At 39.2% G+C, this 24,963-nt stretch overlaps 2 protein-coding genes across 3 annotated transcripts in view; both read left to right on the forward strand.

The window, feature by feature from the left end:
• The first annotated feature begins 1,245 nt into the window (after positions 1 to 1,245).
• On the forward strand, positions 1,246 to 21,148 carry LOC129369151 (gamma-aminobutyric acid receptor subunit rho-2-like). Its single transcript, XM_055044503.1, has 10 exons — positions 1,246 to 1,636; positions 5,143 to 5,214; positions 5,669 to 5,775; positions 12,816 to 12,883; positions 15,370 to 15,593; positions 15,671 to 15,753; positions 17,040 to 17,180; positions 17,653 to 17,805; positions 18,359 to 18,567; positions 18,657 to 21,148. The coding sequence occupies exons 1-10, from the start codon at positions 1,503 to 1,505 to the stop codon at positions 18,969 to 18,971; spliced, it is 1,506 nt and encodes a 501-aa protein (XP_054900478.1). The 5' UTR covers positions 1,246 to 1,502; the 3' UTR covers positions 18,972 to 21,148.
• Positions 21,149 to 24,230: 3,082 nt separating this feature from the next.
• The window catches only part of ankrd6b (ankyrin repeat domain 6b), a 38,677-nt gene continuing 37,944 nt past the window's right edge, over positions 24,231 to 24,963 (forward strand). Inside the window, exon 1 of one of the 2 annotated variants that reach the window (XM_055044620.1) lies at positions 24,231 to 24,621. The gene's annotated coding sequence lies outside the window, so the exon portion shown is untranslated. The remainder of the gene's footprint in view (positions 24,622 to 24,963) is intronic. The other variant, XM_055044621.1, reaches the window with a different exon arrangement.

The raw sequence follows: 24,963 nt of genomic DNA on the forward strand, positions 1-24,963 counted from the left end.
GACAATGAATCCATCAAAGTGCGTCCTCGCTGCTGCTGAGACTGAATACCTGGACCGTATCATTGTTAGTGATCAATAACAGATCAATAAAATCCAAGACACAGACTCATGCCCTCTGCCCCAAACAAAGAATGTTAGATTGTTTTTGGGCCTGGTTGGTTTCTGCCATCCAGAGGACAGAGGAAGCAGTCCCTGTTTCATGACTTCCAACAGTCAATCTGTAAGCAAGCTGTTTTATACAGTTACAACATTGTTGAAGCGGTCATATGACAGTGTTATGGATCTCAGAGCTGTCTATAAGAGGCTACCATTTCGTGGCATAAATGTGGTGGAAGGTGTTTGTTTCATATTTTTAGGTCAATTAAAACCTGCCTTGTTGAATTAATCACCTGTGTCCTGCTTGGTCCCTGACAATGTCTTAGGATTCATGAAGGCCTTTTTAGTAAATGTTCAGACTGATCTTTGCCTTCTTTTTGATTGGCAGTGGTTCTGGTCTTGGAATTGTCCCATAAAGACCATTGTTGACTCTGATCATAGCTTTGAAGCATGCAGTGCTTGTTCTGGACAAATTAAAACAACTAAATGATGTTTTAATTTGTTTTACTTTTGTGTAACAAGATTGTTGTGTGTTGCAGATTTCTGCTCAGCACCCTCTTGAAAATTAGGAAAATATCTATCTATCTGTGTCTGTCTGTCTGTCTGTCTGTCTGTCTGTCTGTCTGTCTGTCTGTCTGTCTGTCTGTCTGTCTGTCTGTCTGTCTGTCTGTCTGTCTGTCTGTCTGTCTGTCTGTCTGTCTGTCTGTCTGTCTATCTATCTATCTATCTATCTATCTATCTATCTATCTATCTATCTATCTATCTATCTATCTATCTATCTATCTATCTATCTTATCTATCTATCTATATGTGACCTAGAAGCAGACATAATGCTATATTTAACAGTTACAGTTGTCCATATTCATTCTAATAATACTACTAATAAAACAGTGCTTATGAAAGCAGAGGACAGTATTTCCTATGTAATGTTATGTCCACGCATGCAGGTCCACGCATGCAGGTCCAGGTCCGCGTGGACTTGCATGCTCCACTCAGTGTTGCTTAGTGACCAGCTGTTCACAGTGATTTGTTGAATTAATGTGGCGGTTTGGCCAATCAAAGCGTGTCTTCAGCGGAGAGAAAGGGGAAGTGACGTCACATGCTCCTCCCAGCCTCTCCAGCGCCGGGATTCGTCCTGTCGGTTTGTTTGTTTATTTCGCTGTGCGGCGCGCGCCGTGTGCTGCTGATGCCGCGCGCTTCCCAGTGAGGTACAAAAGCCGCTCTGCAGTTTGACCAATCAAAGCGCTTCTCAGACTTTATCTCTGTGGCGAACAAGTTGCACAGTCTCATGCCTGTCACATTTTTGCCAGTGCGTGAAAAGAAGAGATGGTACCGGGTTCAGAGCGCCCCTCCTGCGGTCCCAAGCTCTGTTTTGTGGAATCGCCGCTGGACCTTTAAAAGCCAACATGCCGCATAACGCCAGGGTCCTGCTGCTGCTGCTGCTGCTGCTGCTGTCTTTGAGTCTGACGGCAGAGTCCCGGAGGATGGGAGGCAGGAGGAAGCGGTGGTCCGAGCCGGAGGAGACTCTCAAGCCAGGAAAGTAAGTATTGTTAGTTGGTTCAGTACCACCATGAGGTCAGAGCTGATGGTCAAAACACTGCAGATCAGTGGAAGACTCTCATCCTCCATCCATCCGTCCTGCGATACGTACTCAGTGTCGGGCAGCTTGGATTGGTGAGAAGGAACAAAAGCGGATGTGTTCTGTTGATCATGTCCATCCGAACTCCTCAGTTTCCAGCCAAGCCCAAGTCATGCATATGACTTATATATATATATATATATATAACCCTAACACTGAGCTACAAACATTTCCTCTGAAAGGGCAGGAAGCTGAGAAGATAGAAAATAAGGTTAGAAGAATTGAGCTTGTGTACATTCAAAAGTCTCATATATATATATATATATATATATATATATATATATATATATATATATATATATATATATATATATATATATATATATATATATAGATTTATTTATATATATTTTAAAGAACCATAATTATAAAAAAAAAAAAAAATTCCCTTCTCACCCACTGCGGGTGGTTCTTATCCTCTGAGCTCCGGTCCTCTACCAGAGGCCTTGGTGCTTGAGGGTCCTGCAGTATCTTGGCTGTGCCAAGGACTGCTGCACATTTCTGGACTGAGATGTCTGATGTTGTTCCTGGGATCTGTTGTAGCCACTGCTCCAGTTTGGGGGTTACTGCCCCGAGGGCCCCGATGACCACAGGCACCACTGTGGTCTTCACCTTCCAGGCCCTCTCCAGTTCTTCCCTGAGGCCCTGGTATTTCTCCAGTTTCTCGTGCTCCTTTTTCCTGATGTTGCAATCACTTGGTATTGCTACATCTACCACAACGGCTTTCCTCTGATGTTTATCCACTATGACAATGTCTGGTTGGTTCTCCATTACCATTTTGTCTGTCTGGATCTGGAAGTCCCACAGGATCTTAGCTCTGGTGTTCTCCACCACCTTAGGTGATGTTCCCCACTTTGATCTCGGGGTTTCCAGTCCATATTCTGCACAGATGTTTCTGCCACTTGGTTATGTCGTTCCATGTACGCTTTCCCTGCCAGTATCTTGCGATATATATATATATATATATATATATATATATATATATATATATATATATATATATATATATATATATATATATATATATATATATATATAAAAGACAGATGCAGAGGGGAGGTTCTTGTCATTCTGTAGCGAAAGAGGACTTGTGCTTTAACTAATATCAAAAATAATAATAATGAAAAAAAAATCAACATTCTCTCTTTTTGTTTTCTTTTTCACCATTTCAAAATAATAAATTCAGACATAAGAAACATACATTTCCAAATCCAGGATTTTTCACAGCATAAAGCCTTTCAAGCCAATGTTCACAGGAGGAGGAGTGTAATGAACCTTACCCCAACCCCTAACCTCTAACCCCAACCCTAACACTGAGCTACAAACATTTCCTCTGAAAGGGCAGGAAGCTGAGAAGATAGAAAATAAGGTTAGAAGAATTGAGCTTGTGTACATTCAAAAGTCTCAGTTTAACCTTTCTTTGGGTGTTTATGTCTGGTGAAATTTAGTTAATTAAGTTAATTCAGTAAATTTAACTGAGTTGAGCTAATCTTAGTGACTACCCACCTCTGCTCTAAAGCAGTGCTCCTCCCAACATTTCTGACTTTCTGAGAGCTGAAGTTGCATTTTTTTCACAGACAGAATTTAAATTTCCTGTCAGAAGAACAAGACATTTACCAAATAAAACCAGGTTTTCATCTGTTTATTGTTTGTGCTGCTGGTTACCTATCTCATTGTCTCAAAATCTTTCATAATGTAACTTCTTTTCCATATTCGTTAAGAGGAAGAACAAACCAACACGGCAAACATCCTTCAAGCAGAAACAAGCATCAAGATAAATATTGTTATAAAGTGAATCTGAGATGAGAATTTACATTGGATAGTAAAATAAAAAGATGTATGATGTTCTTTGTCACACCCTCAATGTGACAAAGAACACATTTCTGACTTTGAAAATAGTTCCAAACATGTGTATTTATTCAGCAGTTTAATTTAAAGAACCATAATGATCTTTTTTCCGTTCAACCATTCATTTACATGATGACCTTAAGATCCCAACCCACTGCCCTGTGGGGAGACATGAAGACAGACGTTATGATGTACTGCACTGTGTCAAATGACACCACAAGGACATAAAGTGGACCCCACTACATGGTAGAGTAGTGACCAGTTTATGTGGAATGACTGAAACAATCCTCTGCACAGGAGATCCATGTAACCTCAGACCAGCTGGATGACAGGACATAGAAAACATCTTTCTGGATCCCATCCTACAGATCACCACAATCCCATTTGTGATTCTAACAGATTTTAGCAACACACCCATTGTGAAGCTGACTCTGGTAACCATCAGAAAGGTGACATCAGGGATACCAGCAGCCATGTTTGAATGTTTACCAGGGACCAGAATGGGCCAGAATGGGCCACATCAAAGAATAAGCATAAATAAAGTAAAATAGTTATTTATGCTGGTGGTAATGACACCCAGTTACGGCAATTGGAGGTCACTGATGCTTGAGTGTGTACGTTTACTAAAACAATGTTGTTTTCTCTGAACTCCACCCTGATTGGACCATTGATGACATGGTGCTGTTCAACTGCTGGTTGTCGTAAGTGGAATCCTGAAAACCATGTGGGCTACCTACATTGACAATTGGCAAACATTTTGGGAAAAACCGGGTCTGATCCAGAGAGTCATCCCCCTTTGGATGGAGCAACTTCTTCTCTCCTGGAAATTGGTCAAATCGATTATTCCTTCAAAACAGCACAACAACAAAAAAACACTTTGAGAAACAAACTGCACATGACTGCATTATTTGAAAACTACCATCAATTGATTGGTTTGAACTTCTGTTTTATGGATTGGGTCTAAATAAACCAAAATGAATTCAATTAAAAGAGGACCAGTTCCAAAGGAAGTCCAAGAATTTATTTCATTCAGTTTTTGATTCCATTTAGTTTGAATCAAAAACTAAATTGATTCAAACTATCAATTTAGTTTTTTTTTTTTTCAGTAAGACATCAATCAGCATCAAACTACCCCTTCCTATTTCATTTAATTTTTAATAGTATATTCTGTGCCTTGCAAAAGTATTCAAACTTTTTTGCAATTTGTCACTTTATAGCCACAGACTTCATTTGATTTCATTGATCAGGGATCAGGGATGGATTTTGAGTTTGATTCCCTCACTGAAGTGTCCTTTGGCAAAACACTGAAATTCCAGTTTTCTACAAATCTTCACATCTATGTAACTTGGAAGTTCACACAGTTTTTCTGTACAGTTTTGATAGTAAACAGAAGGTTCACATAATATGATTATGGTAAGAAAGAAAGAAAATCATACTATGACCCATTTATTTACTCTGATCTCCTTTTGTCCTTAGCATTGTCACTCTGTAACTGTTCAGTCATGCTTCCTATTTGCTCTTTCCATGATCAAGCTGAACATGAGTCTGTGTCTTTGTAGGACCCTGGGGGAAACACCTGATGCTGTGGTTCTAATTGGGAAGACAGGCTTGGAGGCTGGCATGGTGAATGGGTGTGTAGCTCATAGAACATTAATGTCAATCATTCAGCAACAAAGATTCAATTCTATCCTCAATCTGTTGGATGAAAGGTTATCAGATGAGAGCGCTCCAGGAATCATAAACTCATTGAGACACATATGAAAATAGACATATGCCTTTGTGAAAATAAAAAATAGTGAAAGTTCAAATAAAAGCAGCTTATCAGGTCAAAAAGGTCTGCATAAAAGTCTGGTTCCTCTGAAGCTAAATGTAAAGAAGTCATAAAAAGCCTTTGTAGTCTGTAATTCTAAGTACAGTGTGTATTTCTGCATACTTCTTTGCGCAGAATAAGAATTTATTTATTAACATAAATAAAGAGGCGTAGTTTTGAGAAACAAAGATTAGTTTTGCTGTTAACATGGTCACCTTGTCATTGTTTGAAATGCATTGATTCTTTCTCCCTGTTTCTCTGCTTACTCTTCTCAGTCCTCTGTCAAGGAAGATCATTGATGGCACCAAAACACGAAAGCTGAAAACCAGCCACCTTCTGCGTGTGGATGAACACGACTTCACCATGAGGCCAGCATTCGCAGGTGAGCAACTTCTCCTGAAAGCAATTCATTTACTACTTTCACTGCTTAGCAAATACCAGCTCAGGTATTCTATTCTGTTCTATAGTCGTATTCCATGAAATTAATTGATATGGTTTTAAATTCAAGTCCAAACAATTCAGTTCACTCCATTCCAGTCCAACCAATCACAAATAGTCAGATTCAGATCCAGTACACCCGGTGAGTTGTTGACAGCAGGAGTTCTGCTCAGTGGTTCCCCAACACCATTAGTTTTTATGGATCAGTTGGCTTCCCTCACTAAATATTTTTTCTGTTTTTTTTTTTTTGTTGTTGTTGTTTTGTTGTCAAAATTAAATATGTTAGATGATAAAACTAATTTTGCCATCAAGATAGCCCAACGAAACACATAAAGCAACTCTGATGATGATTTCTTTTATGAATACAAAAAAAAGTTATTGAAACCAATCTGGCAGAGTGTGGACAGAAATGTCTGATAGTAAATTTGCTGTAAAAAGTTTTTCTTTCTTTTTTAAGCTGTACTTTATTCCTGAGCCACGCTCTCCTGTTATCACTGTCACATTGTAGAATTAAGACAGATTTGAATAAAATCTGAATGACAACAGGATACAGTATAAAAGACCCCAAGAAGATAAAAAAAGAATCAAAAAGTCATGAGAAGCAAGGTCCATCAGTCTGGAAAGGGGAAGAAAGATATGCAGAGCTTTGGGACTAGAGGTAATCATGAGAAAAGATAGAACACTGGAGACCCATGCAGTGTTCCACGGACTGACCAGCCTACCAAGACGACTCCAAGAGCTCACCAATAACTTCTCAGTCCACTGTTGCCCAAGAATACCACCAAGACCCATCCCCAAACCATCGTGATGTTTTCCAGGATGTTTTCCAGGACCTTTAGGAACATATTCTATCGACTGACATGAGAAAACTGGAACTTTTTGAAAGGTGTGCTCCCTGTTCCATCTGGAGTAAAACTATAGCAGAGACAATTATACCAACACTGAACAGTTACTTGTTGCAAGTAAATATAATTTCAGCTCTCCACCTGAAAATTCTGAATTTAGAGAATTTCAAGCTCAGACAAACTTGGGTCTGGCATTAAGTCCAACTCACTACTAATAAAAGTTGATTCTGGAGTAGCCTTGTCAAAGTCTGCATTTAAATCTGACTGGAATGATGTGGTTCAAGCTCATACATGCAGCTCATCCTAAACGCTTGATGGCAACTCTTGTTGCCAATGGTGACACAACCAGTTTTTTGGTTCAGAGAAAATTTTTTTCTTCACATTGGAAAGTTTGTTGTGATATATTTTGATTCATAAACAGGGTAAAGGTTAGGGTTAATGGAAGTAATACTTCCAAGAGTCACAGTGATAGAACCATGTTCCATCACACTGAGTTAAAGTGACAGAACCCTGCAGAACCCTGCAGAACCTGGAGCAGAACTCCTCCCCTTGCTGCATTGTTAACCATGGAGTCGTGCTTCTTGCATCCGTCTAAAGCACTGCCAGGATTTTCTTAAGCTGTTTAAGGTGCTTTTTTTTGGTATTTTCTTCAATACACAGTTGCTACCACGTGTTGGCAGAACCATGCTGTCATGTTCAGTTTTTGTAGTCATTATCTGTGTGGTTGCTTTGCACCTTGAATGTCAGAAAAATCCCCTGCTGCTTGAATTTTAGCAGGAAATTAAAAATAAGGAGCTTATGTATCAACTATAGAGTCCAGCTCTTTGTTGTTTAGAATTACACAGCTCTGTTTAAACCACTAGAGGAAATGGACCATGGTGAATTTTCGGACAACAGTTGCAGCCACAGATGGAAGCATATGTCCCACTGAGGAGCTTTTTGTCTTGTATTTATTTATCTATCGTTATTGTCAGATCCTGCAGGAAACTTGTTCTAGCATCATCAAACACTGATTTGTGAGCAGTGAGCATCCCATTCCCTTTCCAGGGAGATAGATTTCAGTGAAATCCTCTGACTGAGGGAGAATTGTGAGTTAAACAGCTGCTCTGGTTCCTCTTAGTTTCATCAAAGCTTCTTCTAGGACTACTTCCTATTTGTTGACTGCACCACAATAATTGAAACCTTCTTTCTGATCATGATTCTGACCAAGTAAAATAGTTGTTTTTTCAAACAGTGTGACAGTGAAGTTCATTTTATTTGTCCAAAACAAAATCTAAAATAGATTTATTATTAAAGTTCACCTACAAAAAACTGTTTATGTCCAGGAGAATGATCTGTTTAAAGTGTCATAACTAAATCAACAGCACCAGCTCCTTTTGGTCAGACATGATTCAAACAGTGGAAGAGATGGAGAATACCTGTCATCACGTTACTTTTAAATTTCTTTGGGTACAGCAGTTTGTTCCTCTCTGTGTTAGGTTGAAAAAGATAGATGAAAAGAGATAGATCCACCATGCATTAGTCCATATTTGTATAAAAATAGCACTGAGACATTCTGCCGAAAAATTGACTCTAATGCATTGCATTGCTGGAATTCCCTTTTCGGATTTACTCTTGTAATGCATAGGCCTAGCTGTCTGATCCAAGCGTGATGAACTGGTGACGGATTTACAGCTGCTAATCCGAGAGCAGACGAGTGAGGGATGGGTGTCCTCACCATCTGTAGAAATGACATGAAGATTATTCTGTGAACGATGAGTTTGACTGGAGAAATAAAGAGCTGGGATTCCTTTCAGGTGCATCTGTATACAGAATATATAGAGTTACTTTACATGGTGTACTTGTTTGTGACTTCAGATGTAAAGTGAGTACATGTCAAATCAAATTGTGCAAAATATAAAACACTCAGTTAGGATGGAAATGAATAAATTACTAAACAAACCATGTGCTGGTATTATGTTGAGTTAGGGTTATGTCAGATTTAATAATTATCACAGGTTTATATTAGCATCAGAAAATTCTAATTCCCTTCATGCAAACTGGTGTATTAGTAACTAAAATTGCTGGACTTATGGAGAGCATTCCCCAATAACGAAATGGTTTATTACCTTTATTTTGATTGTACATATGTTTTAGCATTGTGTTTTATGTTATTTCTGAGTTGTTACTGGATAAGCAGTAAAGTCAGAACATCATTCTGCCAACATTCAGCCTGGAGACACGGATCATTTAAAACATCTGTGCTCGGAAATAATCAACATTACTGAACTGGATTTCTTAGCGGAGTGGGTATTATACATTCAGTGGTGCAACTTTCTGGATTAGGAACAGATTGTTGCTTAATGACTCACACAATTAGCTTAATTAAAATCACTTAAATATAGCTACTTTTATGACAAAGTATGGAAACAAATAACTTATTTTTTATTGGTAATATTTGCATTTTAAAAATGAAGATTTGGAATTAAACAAGCTGTTGGGCTTTTGCAGAGCTTTGAAAAAAGAAAAGCCGTATCATTAAAACTCCTCTGGCAGCCTGGGCCCACAGATTGATTTGCATTTTAATTTGACTTGAAGTGTTCTCTCCTCATGGATGTGTGTGTGTGTGTGTGCGTGTGTGGGTGTGTGTGTGTGTGTGTGTGTGTGTGTGTGTGTGTGTCTGTGCGTGTGTGTGCGTGTGTGTGCGTGCGTGTGGGGGGGGGTGTGTGCGTGTGTGGGTGTGTGTGTGTGTGTGTGTGTGTGTGTGTGTGTGTGTCTGTGCGTGTGTGTGCGTGTGTGTGCGTGCGTGTGGGGGGGGGTGTGCGTGTGTGCGTGTGTGTGCGTGTGTGTGTGTGTGTGTGTGTGTGTGTGTGTGTGTGTGTAGCTTTCTGGCCATGAGGAAATTACACTGAAGTGCTGCTGAGAGCCATAAAGAGTCACCACTAGCTGTTTAGTGGAGCTTTGCTCTGACACACTAGGAGGTGTCATCTAAGAATTAGTGAATTCTGGGAAAATTTGCTGATGCAAAAAAAAGAAAAAAGTTTCAAAACACCAAAAGAGCTTTGGATCAAACGCTCATGCACCCTGTAACCAGGGGAACACACACTGCTCTGAAAAGCTTTCTGAGTGGAGCTGCAGCCGTGTGCAGCTGCAGGCTGAGCTGAGGCACCAGCAGAAACAGACCTCTGCTTCTCATTTCTGCTTTTTCAGCAGGTGTCTGATGTTATGTCACATCAGCTGAAGCTCAGGATTTAATGTGTTCAGCACGTGTTGTGGGGCATATGGTGTGAGTAAGAGAAAGGAGGACAAGACCGACAGCTGGAACTGGGCAGGAGTTAATATCCCATCTTCCAGGTAGCAGATTTGCTGGGCCGTGGGTTATGTAAGGCTGGCACCCATACAGCTTCACAGATTAACTAGACCACAGCAGCCAATGTCACTGCACTGAACAAATGACAGAAGGTTCTGTCTGTTTGTTGTTTTTCTACTAATGATCAGGGTAGTAGGATACTCTTCCATATCCCTTTAAATCATAAATTATTTCTAATCCACTCAGTCAGTTGAGCAACACATATCAGTAAACTGATATGTGTTTACTGAATCCTGTCAATGATTCAACCAAACACATTGTGTGAAATGATGTGTATTCTTAGTCATGGCTTAACAGAGTATTCTATCCTGTTATTTTATGACAAGGAAGCAGACGACATGATGAGGAGTCAGCTCAATTCATTAGTAGAATGAATTGAGCTAAATGTTATTTAGCTTGTATACTTAATAATGAGCTGAAATCCGTCTGAACCTGATCCCAGTTCATGTCAGTTTAGCTCATTTTAATTCAACATCTAATACATCAGTCATACATTATATTAGCCCTTGTGAAAAAATATAATATCTAAGTACATTTTAAATATGCTGCATTTTTCTGAAATACATTTTTAGTGGTCATTAAGTTGATATACTTGTTGTAGTATAATATTGTCATAGTATATTGGCAATGTACTCTTGAAAATGTGGATATATTGAATACACAATGTAATTTATGTTCAGCCGGAAAGTGTGTTGTTCTTCATCCTTCTGTAAACTGATGGCCTGATGTGTTTGCAGAACTGCAGTGTGTATGAAGCATGTAAAGAACAAAGTGGCAAAGCAGAATAATAAAAGACATTGATAAATCACTAAAAAGTGTACTTCATAAGCAATTATGAAGTAAAAGTTTAATTGGAGCATACTGAGATCACAGTACTAATATACAATATATCATGCTTATATATTTAAAGATATTCTAAATATATTTTGTGTAATTCTTTCACAAAAATGGCACACTTAAGATATACTAATCAAGCATGGAGATTGTACATTTTAGGTATAAAGTTGTTTTTTTTATGTTCTAACTAGTATACTTTTTGTTGTTGCATTTTAACAATGTAATAGGATACTTCAATTTGTTTCTGCATGGAGTTAGCATGTTCTCCCTGTGCATGCGTGGGTTCTCTCGGGGTACTCCAGCTTCCTCTCACAGTTAATTGGTCTCTCTAAATTCTCCCTAGGTGTGTGTGTGTGTGTGTGCGTGTGTGTGTGTGTGTGTTTGTCCTGTCTGTCTCTGTGTTGCCCTGCGACAGGCTGGCGACCTGTCCAGGGTGAACCCCGCCTCTCGCCTGGAACCTTCATTGGAGATAGGCACCAGCACCTCTCCTGACCCCACTGGGGACAAGGGTGTTAGAAAATGGATGGATTTTGTGACAAATTATTGCTTTCGGCTAAAGAATGCATTTTAATTAAGTAGATTAAGGATAAACCGCCAACTATCACACAGTGGTATAAAGAAATATTTCGGGTCTTCCCTCATGAAAGGATTGGTGCAGGTCTTAAGGGTCATGAGAAACACTTCATTGATATGTGGTCTCCTGTGCTCTGCTATTTACCTAAAGAGTTGACGCAACTTGATGAGAGGTCAGAATCTTAGAAAGTGGAAGGTCTCCCCAGGTCTTAACTCAAGAACACCCTCCTTTTGTATTACTATGCATCTTTCTTCTTTCGTTGATCATCCGACTCGATATGAATGTGTTGTTGTCAGGCTTTAAATATCTCTGTAAATGTTTGCCGACCATTGAAGACATGATCTAACATGAATGTGACATTGTACAGCAGATCCTTTTGTTGTTGTTTTTTCTTTCTCATTGTTTCTTGTTTTTTTTTGTATTTCTCTTCCTTATTACATACTTACACGTATAAAGTGATAGACAGCACAGTGTACAATGTTCCATTTTCTCTGCTTGTGAAAACACAAAACTAATAAAAATGTTATTAAAAAAAAGAGAATTGATGGATTGATAATTACAATTAAGATATATGAAGCACAAAATTAGTTATTCCAAAATAGCATGCTTTCAGTTAAATAATTCTTAATGAACTTGAAGTACACTGATGATTAGTCTGGCTTTGAGTATGCTAAGATTTAATGTACTTAATATTTGTATTTTTCATAAGGGTGTATTGGGCTTTTAAGCATGTTAAAAAGTGCTATATTACATAATTACGTGAATACAATTCATGGTGGGAAGACTCAACTGATTAAAACAAATGTGAGGTTATGGGTGTGCCATATTGTCTCGTTTGCAGTAGTACCAATGGTGCTATATGCTGACGCTTTCTACACCATTACAACAAAGAAGAAGCTGATCAGCTGGTCCACAGTCTGGACTGGTCTGACTTTCACAGAATCAGCTGCTACCTGCGATGAGAAAAGGATTTCCAGAAGTTCTGTTGTCTGGCGGAGCGTTAGGGTGCGGTTGCATGAGAGGAAAAAAATCTAAACACTGACAGATATTTTATCAGTGGAGCTTTTTGAAGTTACATATTTATTTGGCCAAATCCAACAACAATAATTTAAAATGAGCAGAAAATGTGGAATATTGTCTGTGATATAGTTCTCAAGATTTTCAAAAAATACATATTGCGATATTTTTTGTCAATATTGCTCACCTCTAGTAATTAACAACCATCAGTTCTATGTGTGGTGAGTTGAAAGAGTTCAAAGCTAAGGGAGACAACAGAAATGTTCACCTGTTTATATCTGCACTATGCAGAAACATCATGATGCAACTTTAAAAAGTGAAAAAGCAATGCTGATAATGAGCTTTCTGCTATTGATTTGCAGGTCCGGCTGTCCCAGTTGGAGTGGATGTTCAGGTGGAGAGTTTGGACAGCATATCTGAAGTTGACATGGTATGCTGCTTGAATGTTTGAATGACATGCAGTGCAACCAGTTTCACACTATCGGGTCAGTCAAGGGCAGGTAAAAATTTCAACTCCAGCAGATAATTACAAATAAGAAAAATATGCCAGATTCAACACAACTGATGTTATCAGATGGTGGGAACATTGGAAGTTTGAAAGAAATGACCTCTGCTGCAACACAGGGACAGGATGCTGTTCAGTTGCTGCAGCTAATGAGTCGGCGCAGGAATATTTCTCCAACAGCATGTAAAGAAATGCTTGACTGCCAAACAAATTTGTCATACTGCCAGAATTTTAACTCCAGCACAAAATTTGATTCAATTCAACTCGAACATACATTATTGGTTCTGATGAGCAACTACATGCAGCTCAGAATAATTTCTAGTTTAGTTAAATTGAACTGTGGAGCTGACAGTGACGGAGCAGAGCAATGAGAAAAGTTCTGATAATCCAAGTAAAATTCAAGCTCTTTTTCAGAACACACCTCTTTTGTTGATCATCAGAATAAATTAAAACAGGTTTGACTGACGTAATTAAATCAGCCTTCTGCTCTGTTTATAAATTGGACGGAAAATGATGTTGTATAATCTCATGTTTGCAAGGGCACATGAGGATTATGTTTAATTTGGATCCCAAGGTTGTGGATTTAGTTGTTTTGGAACTGAAGGAAGAACATGACTGATTCCATTCTATAGCTGCTAGTAATGACATTCAATCAGAATGTTGAAGTTTGCAGAGTTCTGAGTCATAATCATTGGCTGTTTTTCATGACATTTTGCTGCTTTGTCCGATTATTCATCCTTCTTATTAGTTTGTATTCACATCATTGAAAATGATCTGAAACTGACCTGACATCTTAGGCAAACATTTTCATTACTGCTGAGTAAAGAACTGTCGTTCAGCGACTAGCACTAGTGGAGTGAAATGTGATTTTCAGGTCATGTTGTTGCTCTCTTTTCAGCAGCCAAAGTTTTAAAAAGCAGAGCGTCTTCTGCCAGGCTGCTGTCCAGTTTTAAAAATCACCAGCTCCACACCAACTTGAAAACTTTACTTCATTATTTGTAACAAACAATTCAACATTATAAACACAAGGGCAAATTAGAAAATCAGTGGGCATATTTGAAAATCTCAACTAACTGTACGATCACAAACTCCAGATATCTGTACAGTCATAAAACAGGATCTTCTTTCTAACAAGCCTCTTTGGTCACATTGAAAGTATTTTCTGACCACCTTTAAGTTTCACTTGGTGAACTCAGTTAGTGAAGTAAACAAACTTTTTTGCTGTATTCAAATTTATGGAATATGACTACTATATACTATATATGCAGAAATTTAAGACTCACATACAGCAAATAACTACGTACTTTCTGTAAGTCAATTAATTCAGGTATTGAACATTGAAGAAAAAATAATATATGTCGATGCGTTGGTTGTTTGCACAATTTTTTTTTCTCTGCCAAACATATAATCTAAAATAAACAGAGAGAGTAAATTGACACATTTTTTTAGGAAATAAAAAGTTTTGCTTGTCTTCCTATGACTTCACAAACTTCTTTAAATTAAAAATATATATTCTGATTTAGATTTTAAATATTTTGGAATAATTACAATTATTATTTCTCTTCTTAAAGTCAATAAAATCAGAACACTAGATCAAATATGTCTGTGAAAGCAGCAGAGTGAGGGCATAATTCAACAACTCATAAGCAATAAATGATATTCCAGTAAGTAATAATTACAATATGTATTATAAGAAGCATTAAAGACTTTAAATATTCACTTTTGATGTAATCCTTCAGAACCAAACCTTGTACAGTTATGTCAAAAATCGTCTGTCTAGTCACAGTCTATTTTATTTTCTTACATTTTAGAAATATTTCTATCCTTTTGTGTCTGTTCGGTTTTGTGTTTCTCCCCCTTTGGAGCTGAAACAGCTGAATTACCGGAGTCAGTGACAATAAACAATATTTCTTTGCTGTTATTTTTAATTGAGAAATGTCCAGTTTCTCCTCTTATGCAACAGCAAAGGTTCTCTTCTAGTGTGTGCCAATAGTACACTGTGTTGTTATAGCTATTATTTCTAAGTGATCTGGTCTTATGTAATGGCGTGAGGAGAACGGGGCAAAGAATGATCCGTCACACGGGGCTGCAGCTTTGCAGCAGAGCATCCTTCAGATGTAAAGTAGCAGAGTAACGTGAGGCGACAGCACTCCAGTCAGCTTGGATCAATAGAAACCATGGATCCCAAGGTTGTGGGATCCAAGTTAGGTGATTTAGTGAACATATGTTTCACACGTCTTTAGAGCTTGTGCATTTGGTCCCAACATAACCAAATAATCCAGCTGGCATGGGTCAGACTGCTGTAATCCTGGAGGAATTTAATAAACTAGAGAAAGCAAGCAAGTAGTCCCTCTACTGACACTTAATCCTGTATCTGTTTATGCCGCCCACCCTCTATGCCCCTCCCTTAGGACTTCACCATGACTCTGTATCTAAGGCACTACTGGAAGGACGAAAGGTTGGCTTTTCCAAGCACCACAAATAAGAGCATGACATTTGATGGGCGCCTAGTGAAAAAAATCTGGGTCCCTGATGTGTTCTTCGTCCATTCTAAGAGGTCCTTCATCCATGACACCACCACTGACAACATCATGCTGAGGGTCTTTCCGGACGGCCATGTTCTGTACAGCCTCAGGTGAGGAACCAAACTCAATCCAAGCTGGCAGGGTCCCACACTGCTGGGCTTTACACTGTCCTTTCTTTACCCCTCAGGGTAACAGTTACTGCCGCTTGCAACATGGATTTCAGTCGTTTCCCTCTGGATTCACAGACATGCACTCTGGAGCTGGAGAGCTGTGAGTTTCACAAACACTGAGTTTACAGCCTTTTGTCTATCTGTGCTTCTTATTACAAGTGGCAATGGACATTCTGGGAGAAGCTGCTGAACCAATCTCACTTAGTGGAAACAGCTGTTTTAAGATAGCAGATTGTAATTCCACCATTTCTGTAGAACTCCTTAAAGATCCAGGGCTTTTTCACTCACTTTGCTGACATCCCTTTCTGTTGCTAATAATGTATATATCTGATTGTTTCAGCTTTACCGTGAAGGTGTTTCCCATCGAAAGCCTTTGTTCCTCTTCTAAAGTTCTTCCCTGCCTCCTCACATTTATGTTACTATTTAAACATAAAGTGCTTCTGTATTACATTTCCACTGAAACCTTTGAGCGTTTCTTTAAATCAAATCATACCTTCAATTTAGTGCAGTACACCAGCACAGGTGTTGCTGATTCAGCATCAGCCCCTGGGAACATTTGATAGGAAATGGAGCTTATAAAGGCACTGCCAAACAAAGAGGCAGCAACAGCTCAATTAACCCAGTGAAGCTTGATTTTTTTTGTCTCATGTTAATTGAACCAGCTTCTTCTGTGCAGTCTCACAAGAATCTGATAATCTCAATGTACAATTTTATTCAGCGTGAATTTTTCCTCTCACCTCTTAATGAATAGTCATATTTCTTGTACAGTAAGTCTAATTAGAAGGAGTCTTGAATGTAGAGATGAGTTTATTTATTGGTATGCTGACAGAACTGTGAGGTTTTGTAGATTTTCTGTTGCCTCACCAAGTAACCTAACATGGTAGAGATGCACAATATATCAGCATTAACATCATTATCCACCACTTGGCCCACCCTTAAAATGGAATGTTCTTGATGCCAATTACAAATTCCACTTTCTCTGTAAATATTTCCAGAACCATGGTTCAGGTTCACCTGCTTTCCTTCATAGCCATGAAAATATTATTATTGTACATCATCAGTTAAACTGTCAAGCTACTGTCATTTAGCTATCATAATAGTATCTCCCCACCAAACAGTGAAATAATTTAAAAAAAAAAAAATTTGAGTTTGTCCTAATTATTTCTGAATGAAAAACTGAACTATGTCCAACATTTCACAAAACAAGAAATGGATGCTTTATAGTTATACTGGTTGATCTGGTATTATTATTATTGATTTTTTTCTCATTGGTAACTCTGGTATGTTTGTATGTTTTGTAATGAAAACCTTCAATAAATATGTTAACAGCTAAAAGCATCTGATCCAAAGTGTCTCCTTGCTCTGGTTGTGCTTTCTGTTCCTCAGATGCTTACACTGATGAAGACCTGATGCTTTACTGGAAAAGTGGGGATGAGTCCCTGAGCACAGATGACAGGATCTCTTTATCTCAGTTTCTCATCCAGAAGTTTCACACCACCTCCAGACTGGCTTTCTACAGCAGCACAGGTATTTTTATGTGTCTAATTACCTAGTGAAAATCTGGTGTAAATTGTAAAAGCATTTATGATGTTCTAAATATCATTTGGGTTCTGTGCGATTGTGTTTTCAAATCTTCATATTGTAATTGGGCTTTATGTCAAAATCTAATTTGACATAAATTGTCAAATTATGTGTGCATAATAACACTACACAAGAAAATATTATTGATATATTTTGTAAAGATGAATGCAGAGTAGATGATAAGAAACTAGTATAAATCAACTATTGCTGGCGTGGGAGAGTTTGTTATGATCTGGAAGAACCAAACTGGAACTATTGGAACCCAATTTTAAAAGTTATTTGTAGCCCAGAAAGTACTAAGCATCACCAAAAGAACAGCAAAGTCACAGTGAGACATGGTGGTGGCAGCAACATGGTCTGGGGTTGTTCATCAGAACATTCACCAAACAACTGGGTTGCATTGTTTCCTGTTTTCCAGGCTGGTACAATCGGCTGTACATCAACTTCACCCTCCGGCGGCACATCTTCTTCTTCCTGCTGCAGACGTACTTTCCTGCCACGCTGATGGTCATGCTGTCCTGGGTGTCCTTCTGGATCGACCGCAGGGCTGTTCCTGCCAGGGTCTCTTTAGGTAACAAAAACCTTAAATGGGTTCTGAGACATAGAACAAATTAGGAGTGGACAGAAAATGAACATGTGGGTTGTGTTCAGTTCACAAAAATCTCTGTTTGGAAAATAAAGTTAACATTTTGATGGGACACTGGTCTTCCTTTTGTGACCCAGATCCTGAGTTCAACAACGTTGCTTATTTCTTTCTTTGCTTCATTCTCTGAGTCACTCTCTTTTTCCCTCTCTTCCTTTCTTTTTTCCTTCCTCTTTGCTTCTTGTCTTTCTTCCAATCTTTCTTTCTTTCTTCCTGACTGTGTCAGTTGCTTGCTGATATTCCATTCACAGCCCATTTAAGGAGTTGAAGTCTAGCTGTTGCTCAGAAGCATCACCTGTGCATACCTGTCTGTGCTCATGTTTTGTTGCTGCAGGCGGCTCAGTTACAAGTCTGACTGTCAGCAGTCTACATCATGAAAACATCTGCGGTCATAATCTATGAAATCTTTTGATGCCTCTTGTGTTTTCTCTGTAGCCTTGACCTCTACTCAAACAGAGTTGTTCTATTTTCTGTGCTTCAGGTATAACTACGGTGCTCACTATGTCTACCATTATTACTGGAGTCAACGCCTCCATGCCAAGGGTCTCTTACATCAAAGCTGTCGACATTTACCTCTGGGTCAGTTTTGTCTTTGTATTCCTCTCTGTGCTTGAATATGCAGCGGTCAACTATCTGACCACAGTGAGGGATGGTAAAGACCGGAAACTAAGAGAAAAACTAAAGGAACAGGTATGATATGATTTCAAAATCAGAAACAACCAGTTCCAAAACATCCCTAGACTCAGTCATGACTTCCTTCCTTCCCTTCTTTCTCCCAGTCCCAACCGTTGCCCTGCACTTGTGGCATGCCTCACACCAAGACCATGATGCTGGACGGAATGTACAGCGAGGCAGATGCAAACAGTCTGGCAGGGTACACCAGAGCCTCTATGGCAGCTGAGGACCCGTCCGACAAACAGGAGCAGATGGTGGTCCATCTCACATTGGACAATGAGTCCACAGAGACTAAGAAGAAGGGCATTCGCAGCTTCCGCATAATCCAGAACACCCACACCATTGACACTTATTCCCGCATGATCTTCCCAGGCGCTTACATCCTATTCAACTTGATCTACTGGTGTGTGTACTGCTGAGTTTGTGGATTTTAAACAAAGCTCCACAAGAACAAAGGAAAATGTTTCCTTCATTTTGGAAGGAAACATCTCCGAGTGTTGGAAGAAAACCTACTTGTAGCTCACATGCTGCTGTTGCTCCGGATGACATCCAGAGACGAGAGAGCATCTCTTTCCATACAGCCCTGGCTTCAGAGGGATTCAGCAGGACATTGTCTTATTTTGTGGGGATTTCTACTTAAATAGAAATACTTAAACAAACCTATTATGTCACCTTTCAAGTAAAACAAAAACAACCTTGTTTATTAATGCAAAATGAACAACAACTCATATAGGTACCCTTTTCCCCAGAAAGCCAATAAAGTGAATAGTACTACCCACTTTAGAACATAGATAACAACAAAATCAATAACCTATTTTTGTTAACAAGCTTAACATTACCTGCATCCAAAAGCATTTTCAGTTCACTCGGGTTAGTTTGGGGAAAAAACTGTAAAAATTCTTTGCCTCTTGCTGGTTTGTTGCCATGATTCATATTTTTAGTTTGCTGCACAGCGGCAGCAGGGCTCCTTCTCTGCCTTGCAGGTGTTAAAACCGGCGCAAGCATCTCAGGACTCACGTTGCAACAAGTTATGACATGTTGGCAAAGGATTAAACTGGTTAAACAAAAGTGCGCGGGACAACAGGCACAAATATAGGAAGTGTGGGAGTTTCTACTGTGTCAAATCAAGATATGAATGCGACTGGCTCTGTGGTCGAGCAATGCCCCATAATGCCACCCCCTAATCCGTTTGTTCTCAAAATTCACCAATTCCAAGAGTCCTAAGTGAGTTTAAAACAATTACAGGAATGAAAAGGCTCTGTGGACTTCAGGCTTTCACAAAAAAATATTTGTACAAAGGTCAAATTTTCCAGGAACGTAACAAAAAGTTGCAACCAGATTGCAACACATCAAGTCTACAGCTGTCCTGACTCTCCAGCTACAGGTACCAGGGTGCGCATGTATCCGGTGACCTCACCTGGAGTGACCTCACCTGGAGTGACCTCACCTGGAGTGGCAACACCTCCCGTCTGGTCAGGAAGGCCCACCAGTGTCTCTACTTCCTCTGGAAGCTGTGGAAAGCAGGACGTGGGTGTTCAGTCCTCAGGATCTTCTGTCACTGTGTGATGGAGAGCGTTCTCTGCATCTGCATCAAAATGTGGCACAGCAACTGCACAGCTGCTGACAGAGCCAGTTGCCCCCATTATCAATGTTAAATTGATTAACATCAATAATCATAACAAGAGCACAAATAGTTAAATGTGTTAAGATAAATATTTGACTAACTGCTCTTCTGTCACTGCCAGAAATCAATCTGAAGCCTAAATTGTTCTTCAACATGGCTCATCATCATTATTATTATTATTATTAATTATTATTAATATGATGGACTTCTCCATCAGTTACCCCAATATGGAGTCCATTCATATGATTGACTGAAACAAGGAAGTTATGTGATTGGTTGTTGTCTGATTGTTCCTTGTTAAAAAAAAAAAAAAAACATTTGTGGATTGAGCCTGTGAGGGGAGTGTCAAAATTCACACATAAATTCAGTGAAGCCCACTGGCCAGAAGCAGCTTGTAAGTCCAGATATATTTGTGTTTGCATCAAAAATAAAAGTGAATCTTTTTATGTGCACATGTCAGTCCTTCTGTGTATTTATGAATATTGATACAGCTTCAGCTCCATACATAAAGACACATGAATTTGTAAAAGTGAATTTACCTCAATATGTGAAAACACAACAATCTGCAGGTTGAGAATAACAGAGGCAGGCCTGTCTTTTTCATAACCAGCTGATAATAACAGACCTTTTGACATTTTGTAGAAAACATTTTGATGACTGGATAGCTGATGATGAAGAAGAAGGTTGAGCTCATTTTAGAGAGTACAATGTTAATTATGGACTAAATCCAGAGTCCTCTGTGTTATCAGCAGGAGTTGATGGGAGAGGGGGATGTGAGCTGACAGAAGAGTAAGAAGTTTGCTTTGAACAGCGAGAGCAAATCAGGAGCTCCTGCTTCTCGAGTCTCGGATTTCTCCTGAGGCTTCACAGCTTTGATTTTCACAGAGTTTGATTCTCAGTCTGAATGCTCTGAAACCTGAGGTTTTTATGTGCATACAGTTCCAACATAGCAATGTGAAGCCTCACTAGTAGACTGATTTCAGTTAGATATTTATTTATTTGGTACGTTTGTTGCTGATTATTATATTATGTTTCAATTGAATTCAATTTATACAAAACAGTGTTGTCAAGTGCAATTTATCCTGCATTCAATGTTCTCTCTCAGGGGTGCAGTTGGTAGCATTGGTGTTTGTCTACCATTCTCATGAGGATATTGTTTTATAAGAATATCTGTGTTATTGTATCATACATTTTGATTCAGGTTTTCTAGTCATTTGTTTTTAACTTCTCAGCTCTGAAACTGAGAATTGCTTTCCCCTGACTGCCAACTTCAAGTTCAACAGATTCTACAACAACATCTCAGCAACATCTGTCAGTTTGACCAACTTCAATTTGACTGAAAAAGTTTTAAAGCTAAATTTTTAACCAAAATGCCAGGACTCTACTGACATCTGCTGGCTGTGCTGTGGTACTTCCATCAAATGTGCCACATCAAATTATGAAAAAAAGACACTAAGTCATTGTCATCTTATTCTGCATATTTAAATAACTTTGAATGTGAAAGAGAAAGGAGTAGAAATAAGAGTGACTCACTGTTATTAAGTACAATGCAGCACCAGTCAAGATCAAAAATGTGCAGGATCTGGCTCCGGTCATCATCAGTTCAGTTCAAAAGAGGTTCACATTGCTTACACTCAATGGTGAAGAAGAAACAAAAACACTAGCAGAACATCACCTCAGGCTTAACTCCAGAAAAGGGGTATGCTGTAATACAGAGTCAGATTTCTGCTCTGGAATCCAAGTTTTCAAAAGTAGAAAGATTCTCTTTCTACTTTTGTTTAGAATCCCACTGCTGAACATCAAAGGTCGGCTGAGAAAGAAAGGCACATTTCACCTCAGCAACGTTACTATGATTTAACTGAGGATGGAAACATCAGCTGGCAAGTTGCTTGTGGCAATTTGTGGACGTTCAGGTTGAAAGCCTACACCAACCAGTTTGCTCTAAAGTCAGTGGGTCGGCTGTCGAAAAGTGCCAGAGTCTTTTATGGCTACATGAATGTCATTCAAAATGAAGAAAGAAAGGAGATGAGCACACAAACAAAAGAGGAAAGAAAGTTCGATCCAATAATTCATACATATCAAACTGATCCTACTTATCAAACAATGCAGTCAAGTTCAGTTCATTATTCAAATTGGGTAAAATGCTTTCTATATTTGTAAACCCAGCAGACTGCATGGAATCATTGGTGTGCAGCATTCACTCCTCCTAAACCAGCATGTAGGGACGGTGGGCTCTACATGCTGCGTGGAGTCAGCTGTAAACAGTCCATCATGCTCAGTATGTATGGCAATAGAATGAAAAGTTTCCTTTTACAGGAAGAACCCTGCTTCAAAGCCTCAGCTCAGTGTGAGTGCCCCGGGGCCACGGTTTGTTTCCCCTTCAATGATGCCACATCTGCAGAAACAATAGCAGAACTGAATTATATCCATGAATGAACAGATTTTCAACATTGGAATATTTAGGCTAAAACATGTCCGTACATGTATACATGTATAGGTACATGTATTTTCTACTTCTAACATAAGCAGGCAAATAAGACACCCAGAAATGTTTTTCCACCTCAGACATCCGGACCCAATCATCATCAGTTCTGATGTTGTCTCATACATTAAGTCTTATTTTTTCCTTTGCCATTTTTCTGTACTCTTTAAAATACAAGTGCTTTCTCTGTTTAATTGCCCTGTTGTTCTTTTTTGTAGGTTTCTGTAAAGTACAGTGAATGGGAATGTTCTGTCATAGATCCTCACTGTTCTTAGGAAGGAGAAATGTTTGGAGTAACACTGGAATACTGTGACATTGTATTCAAACTATACTCTGTCCTTGGTGAAACATTTTTCACATTTCCTCTAAAGTTTACCTATTGTTGTGCAAATTTTCATAAGCATGTTGTCTGTAAATTTTGAATAAATTGACAATTTGTACAATTCTGTTATAGTATATTGGCTCTTGATGGGGTGTGCATAAAACTGACATGAAACTGTCATAAACATTTGGTGACTGCTAGAAACATACCAACAGGTGTCATGAAGTGTCATTTGGTAAATAATGACGCTTTTAATGAGAAGTTGCTTTAAAAGTTGGATGACAGATGTTATGTTTATGACAGTGTCATAAACTTGTTATAAACAAACTTGTCAGTCTTATGCTCACTCTGTCAGATAAAGTGTTATCAAAATGGTAATATATTGAAAGCACAATGTAATTAGTTTCACAAGGAAAGTATGTTGTAATTGATCCTTCTGTGTTCTGGTACCTGATGTGTTTGCAGCACTGCAGTGTGTATGAAGCATGTAGTGTGTACAAAGTGGCAAAACAGAATAACAAAAAACATCAAGTAACTAAAAAGTGTACTTTATTAGCAATTATAATAAACCACCAAAAGAGTAATTGTAGCATACTGTAATCACACTATTGATATAGAAAATATGTAATGTCAATATACTTAAAATACATTCTAAATGTCTAGAAATATATATGAAAAGCAATATACTTCAAGTATAATTTGTGTAATTTAAGTTGTTCCAAAAAAGTATGTGAAAGTTTCTTAGTAGACTCTAAATTATGCTTTAATACAATTGAAATACTATTAAAGTATACTGAGCAGAAAATGAGTTGTTCCAAAATGTCACACATTAGGTTAACTAAGTAAACTTGAAGTATCCTCATTATTAGTCTGACTTAAAGTATGCTTAAGTATTCTAAAATGTAATATAACTAATATATTTATTTTTCACCTGAAACGCTTTTTAATATTTGATAATAAGAGCTTATAAGAGCCCGATGAGATGTTTACTCTCTGGAGAGATGAGAATGAGAAACATTAAAAAGTGAAAAATATTATTTTTCAATAATACATATATTATTGGAAAACTCCAGGCAGATTCTGAAAATGAATCTGCCTGGTAGAAAGGAGGAAGTGTTTCCTCAGTCCGAGCGTTGGGACAGACAGACAGAGAGAGACAGAAAGACAGACAGACAGACAGACACTGAGGGGGCGGCGGGACAAGCGCGGACGACCTGAGTGGGATTTTACTCATTTCCTCCAGGCAGCGGGGAGGACATGATGTGGCAGGTTAAGATAGGTTATAGTAGCCTATAGTAACTTATAGTAGCCTATGGTAGCCTCCCCTCTCCTCGCCTCCTCGTGCGGGCAGCGGGAACAGCTCTGTGGCAGCGGGAACAGCTCTGTGGCACTATCTGGCAGCGGGAACAGTTCTCTGGCAGAGGGAACAGCTCTCTGGCAGCGGGAACAACTCTCTGGCAGCGGGAACAGCTCTCTGGCAGCGGGAACAACTCTCTGGCAGCGGGAACAACTCTCTGGCAGCGGGAACAGCTCTCTCTGGCAGCGGGAACAGCTCTCTGGCAGCGGGAACAGCTCTCTGGCAGCGGGAACAGCTCTCTGTGCTGCTCGGTTGGAACCTGGACTCTCTGCCTGTTCGCTGAGGTGAGTTTGCTGCTGAACTCTCTGGTTTTGCGTGTTTTTGCAGCGCCGGACTGAACAGGAGCTCCGTGCTTGACATTTGGAACCTTTGTTAAAAGTGACATTTGTAAAGTAGAAGCATTAAATGTGAGATATTCTGACATTGTTGTCGGGGTTGGCTCGCCTCGCAGCGTGTGGAGCCACAGTCAGAGCGTCTACATGCTGTTAGCTCAGCCTCGGCTCGGTTCGGCTCGGCTCGGTTCGGCTCGGCAGCCTGTCGGGGTACTGGCTCAGTAGTCTTGTTAGGATCCGCTCTCTGCTCACATTACGTTCTCAGATTCTGACCTCCGGGGATTTCCTCAGAAG

Source organism: Poeciliopsis prolifica, unplaced genomic scaffold, assembly GCF_027474105.1.
Source record: "Poeciliopsis prolifica strain line A6 unplaced genomic scaffold, Auburn_PproV2 SCAFFOLD020, whole genome shotgun sequence".
Taxonomy (NCBI): Eukaryota; Metazoa; Chordata; class Actinopteri; order Cyprinodontiformes; family Poeciliidae; genus Poeciliopsis; species Poeciliopsis prolifica.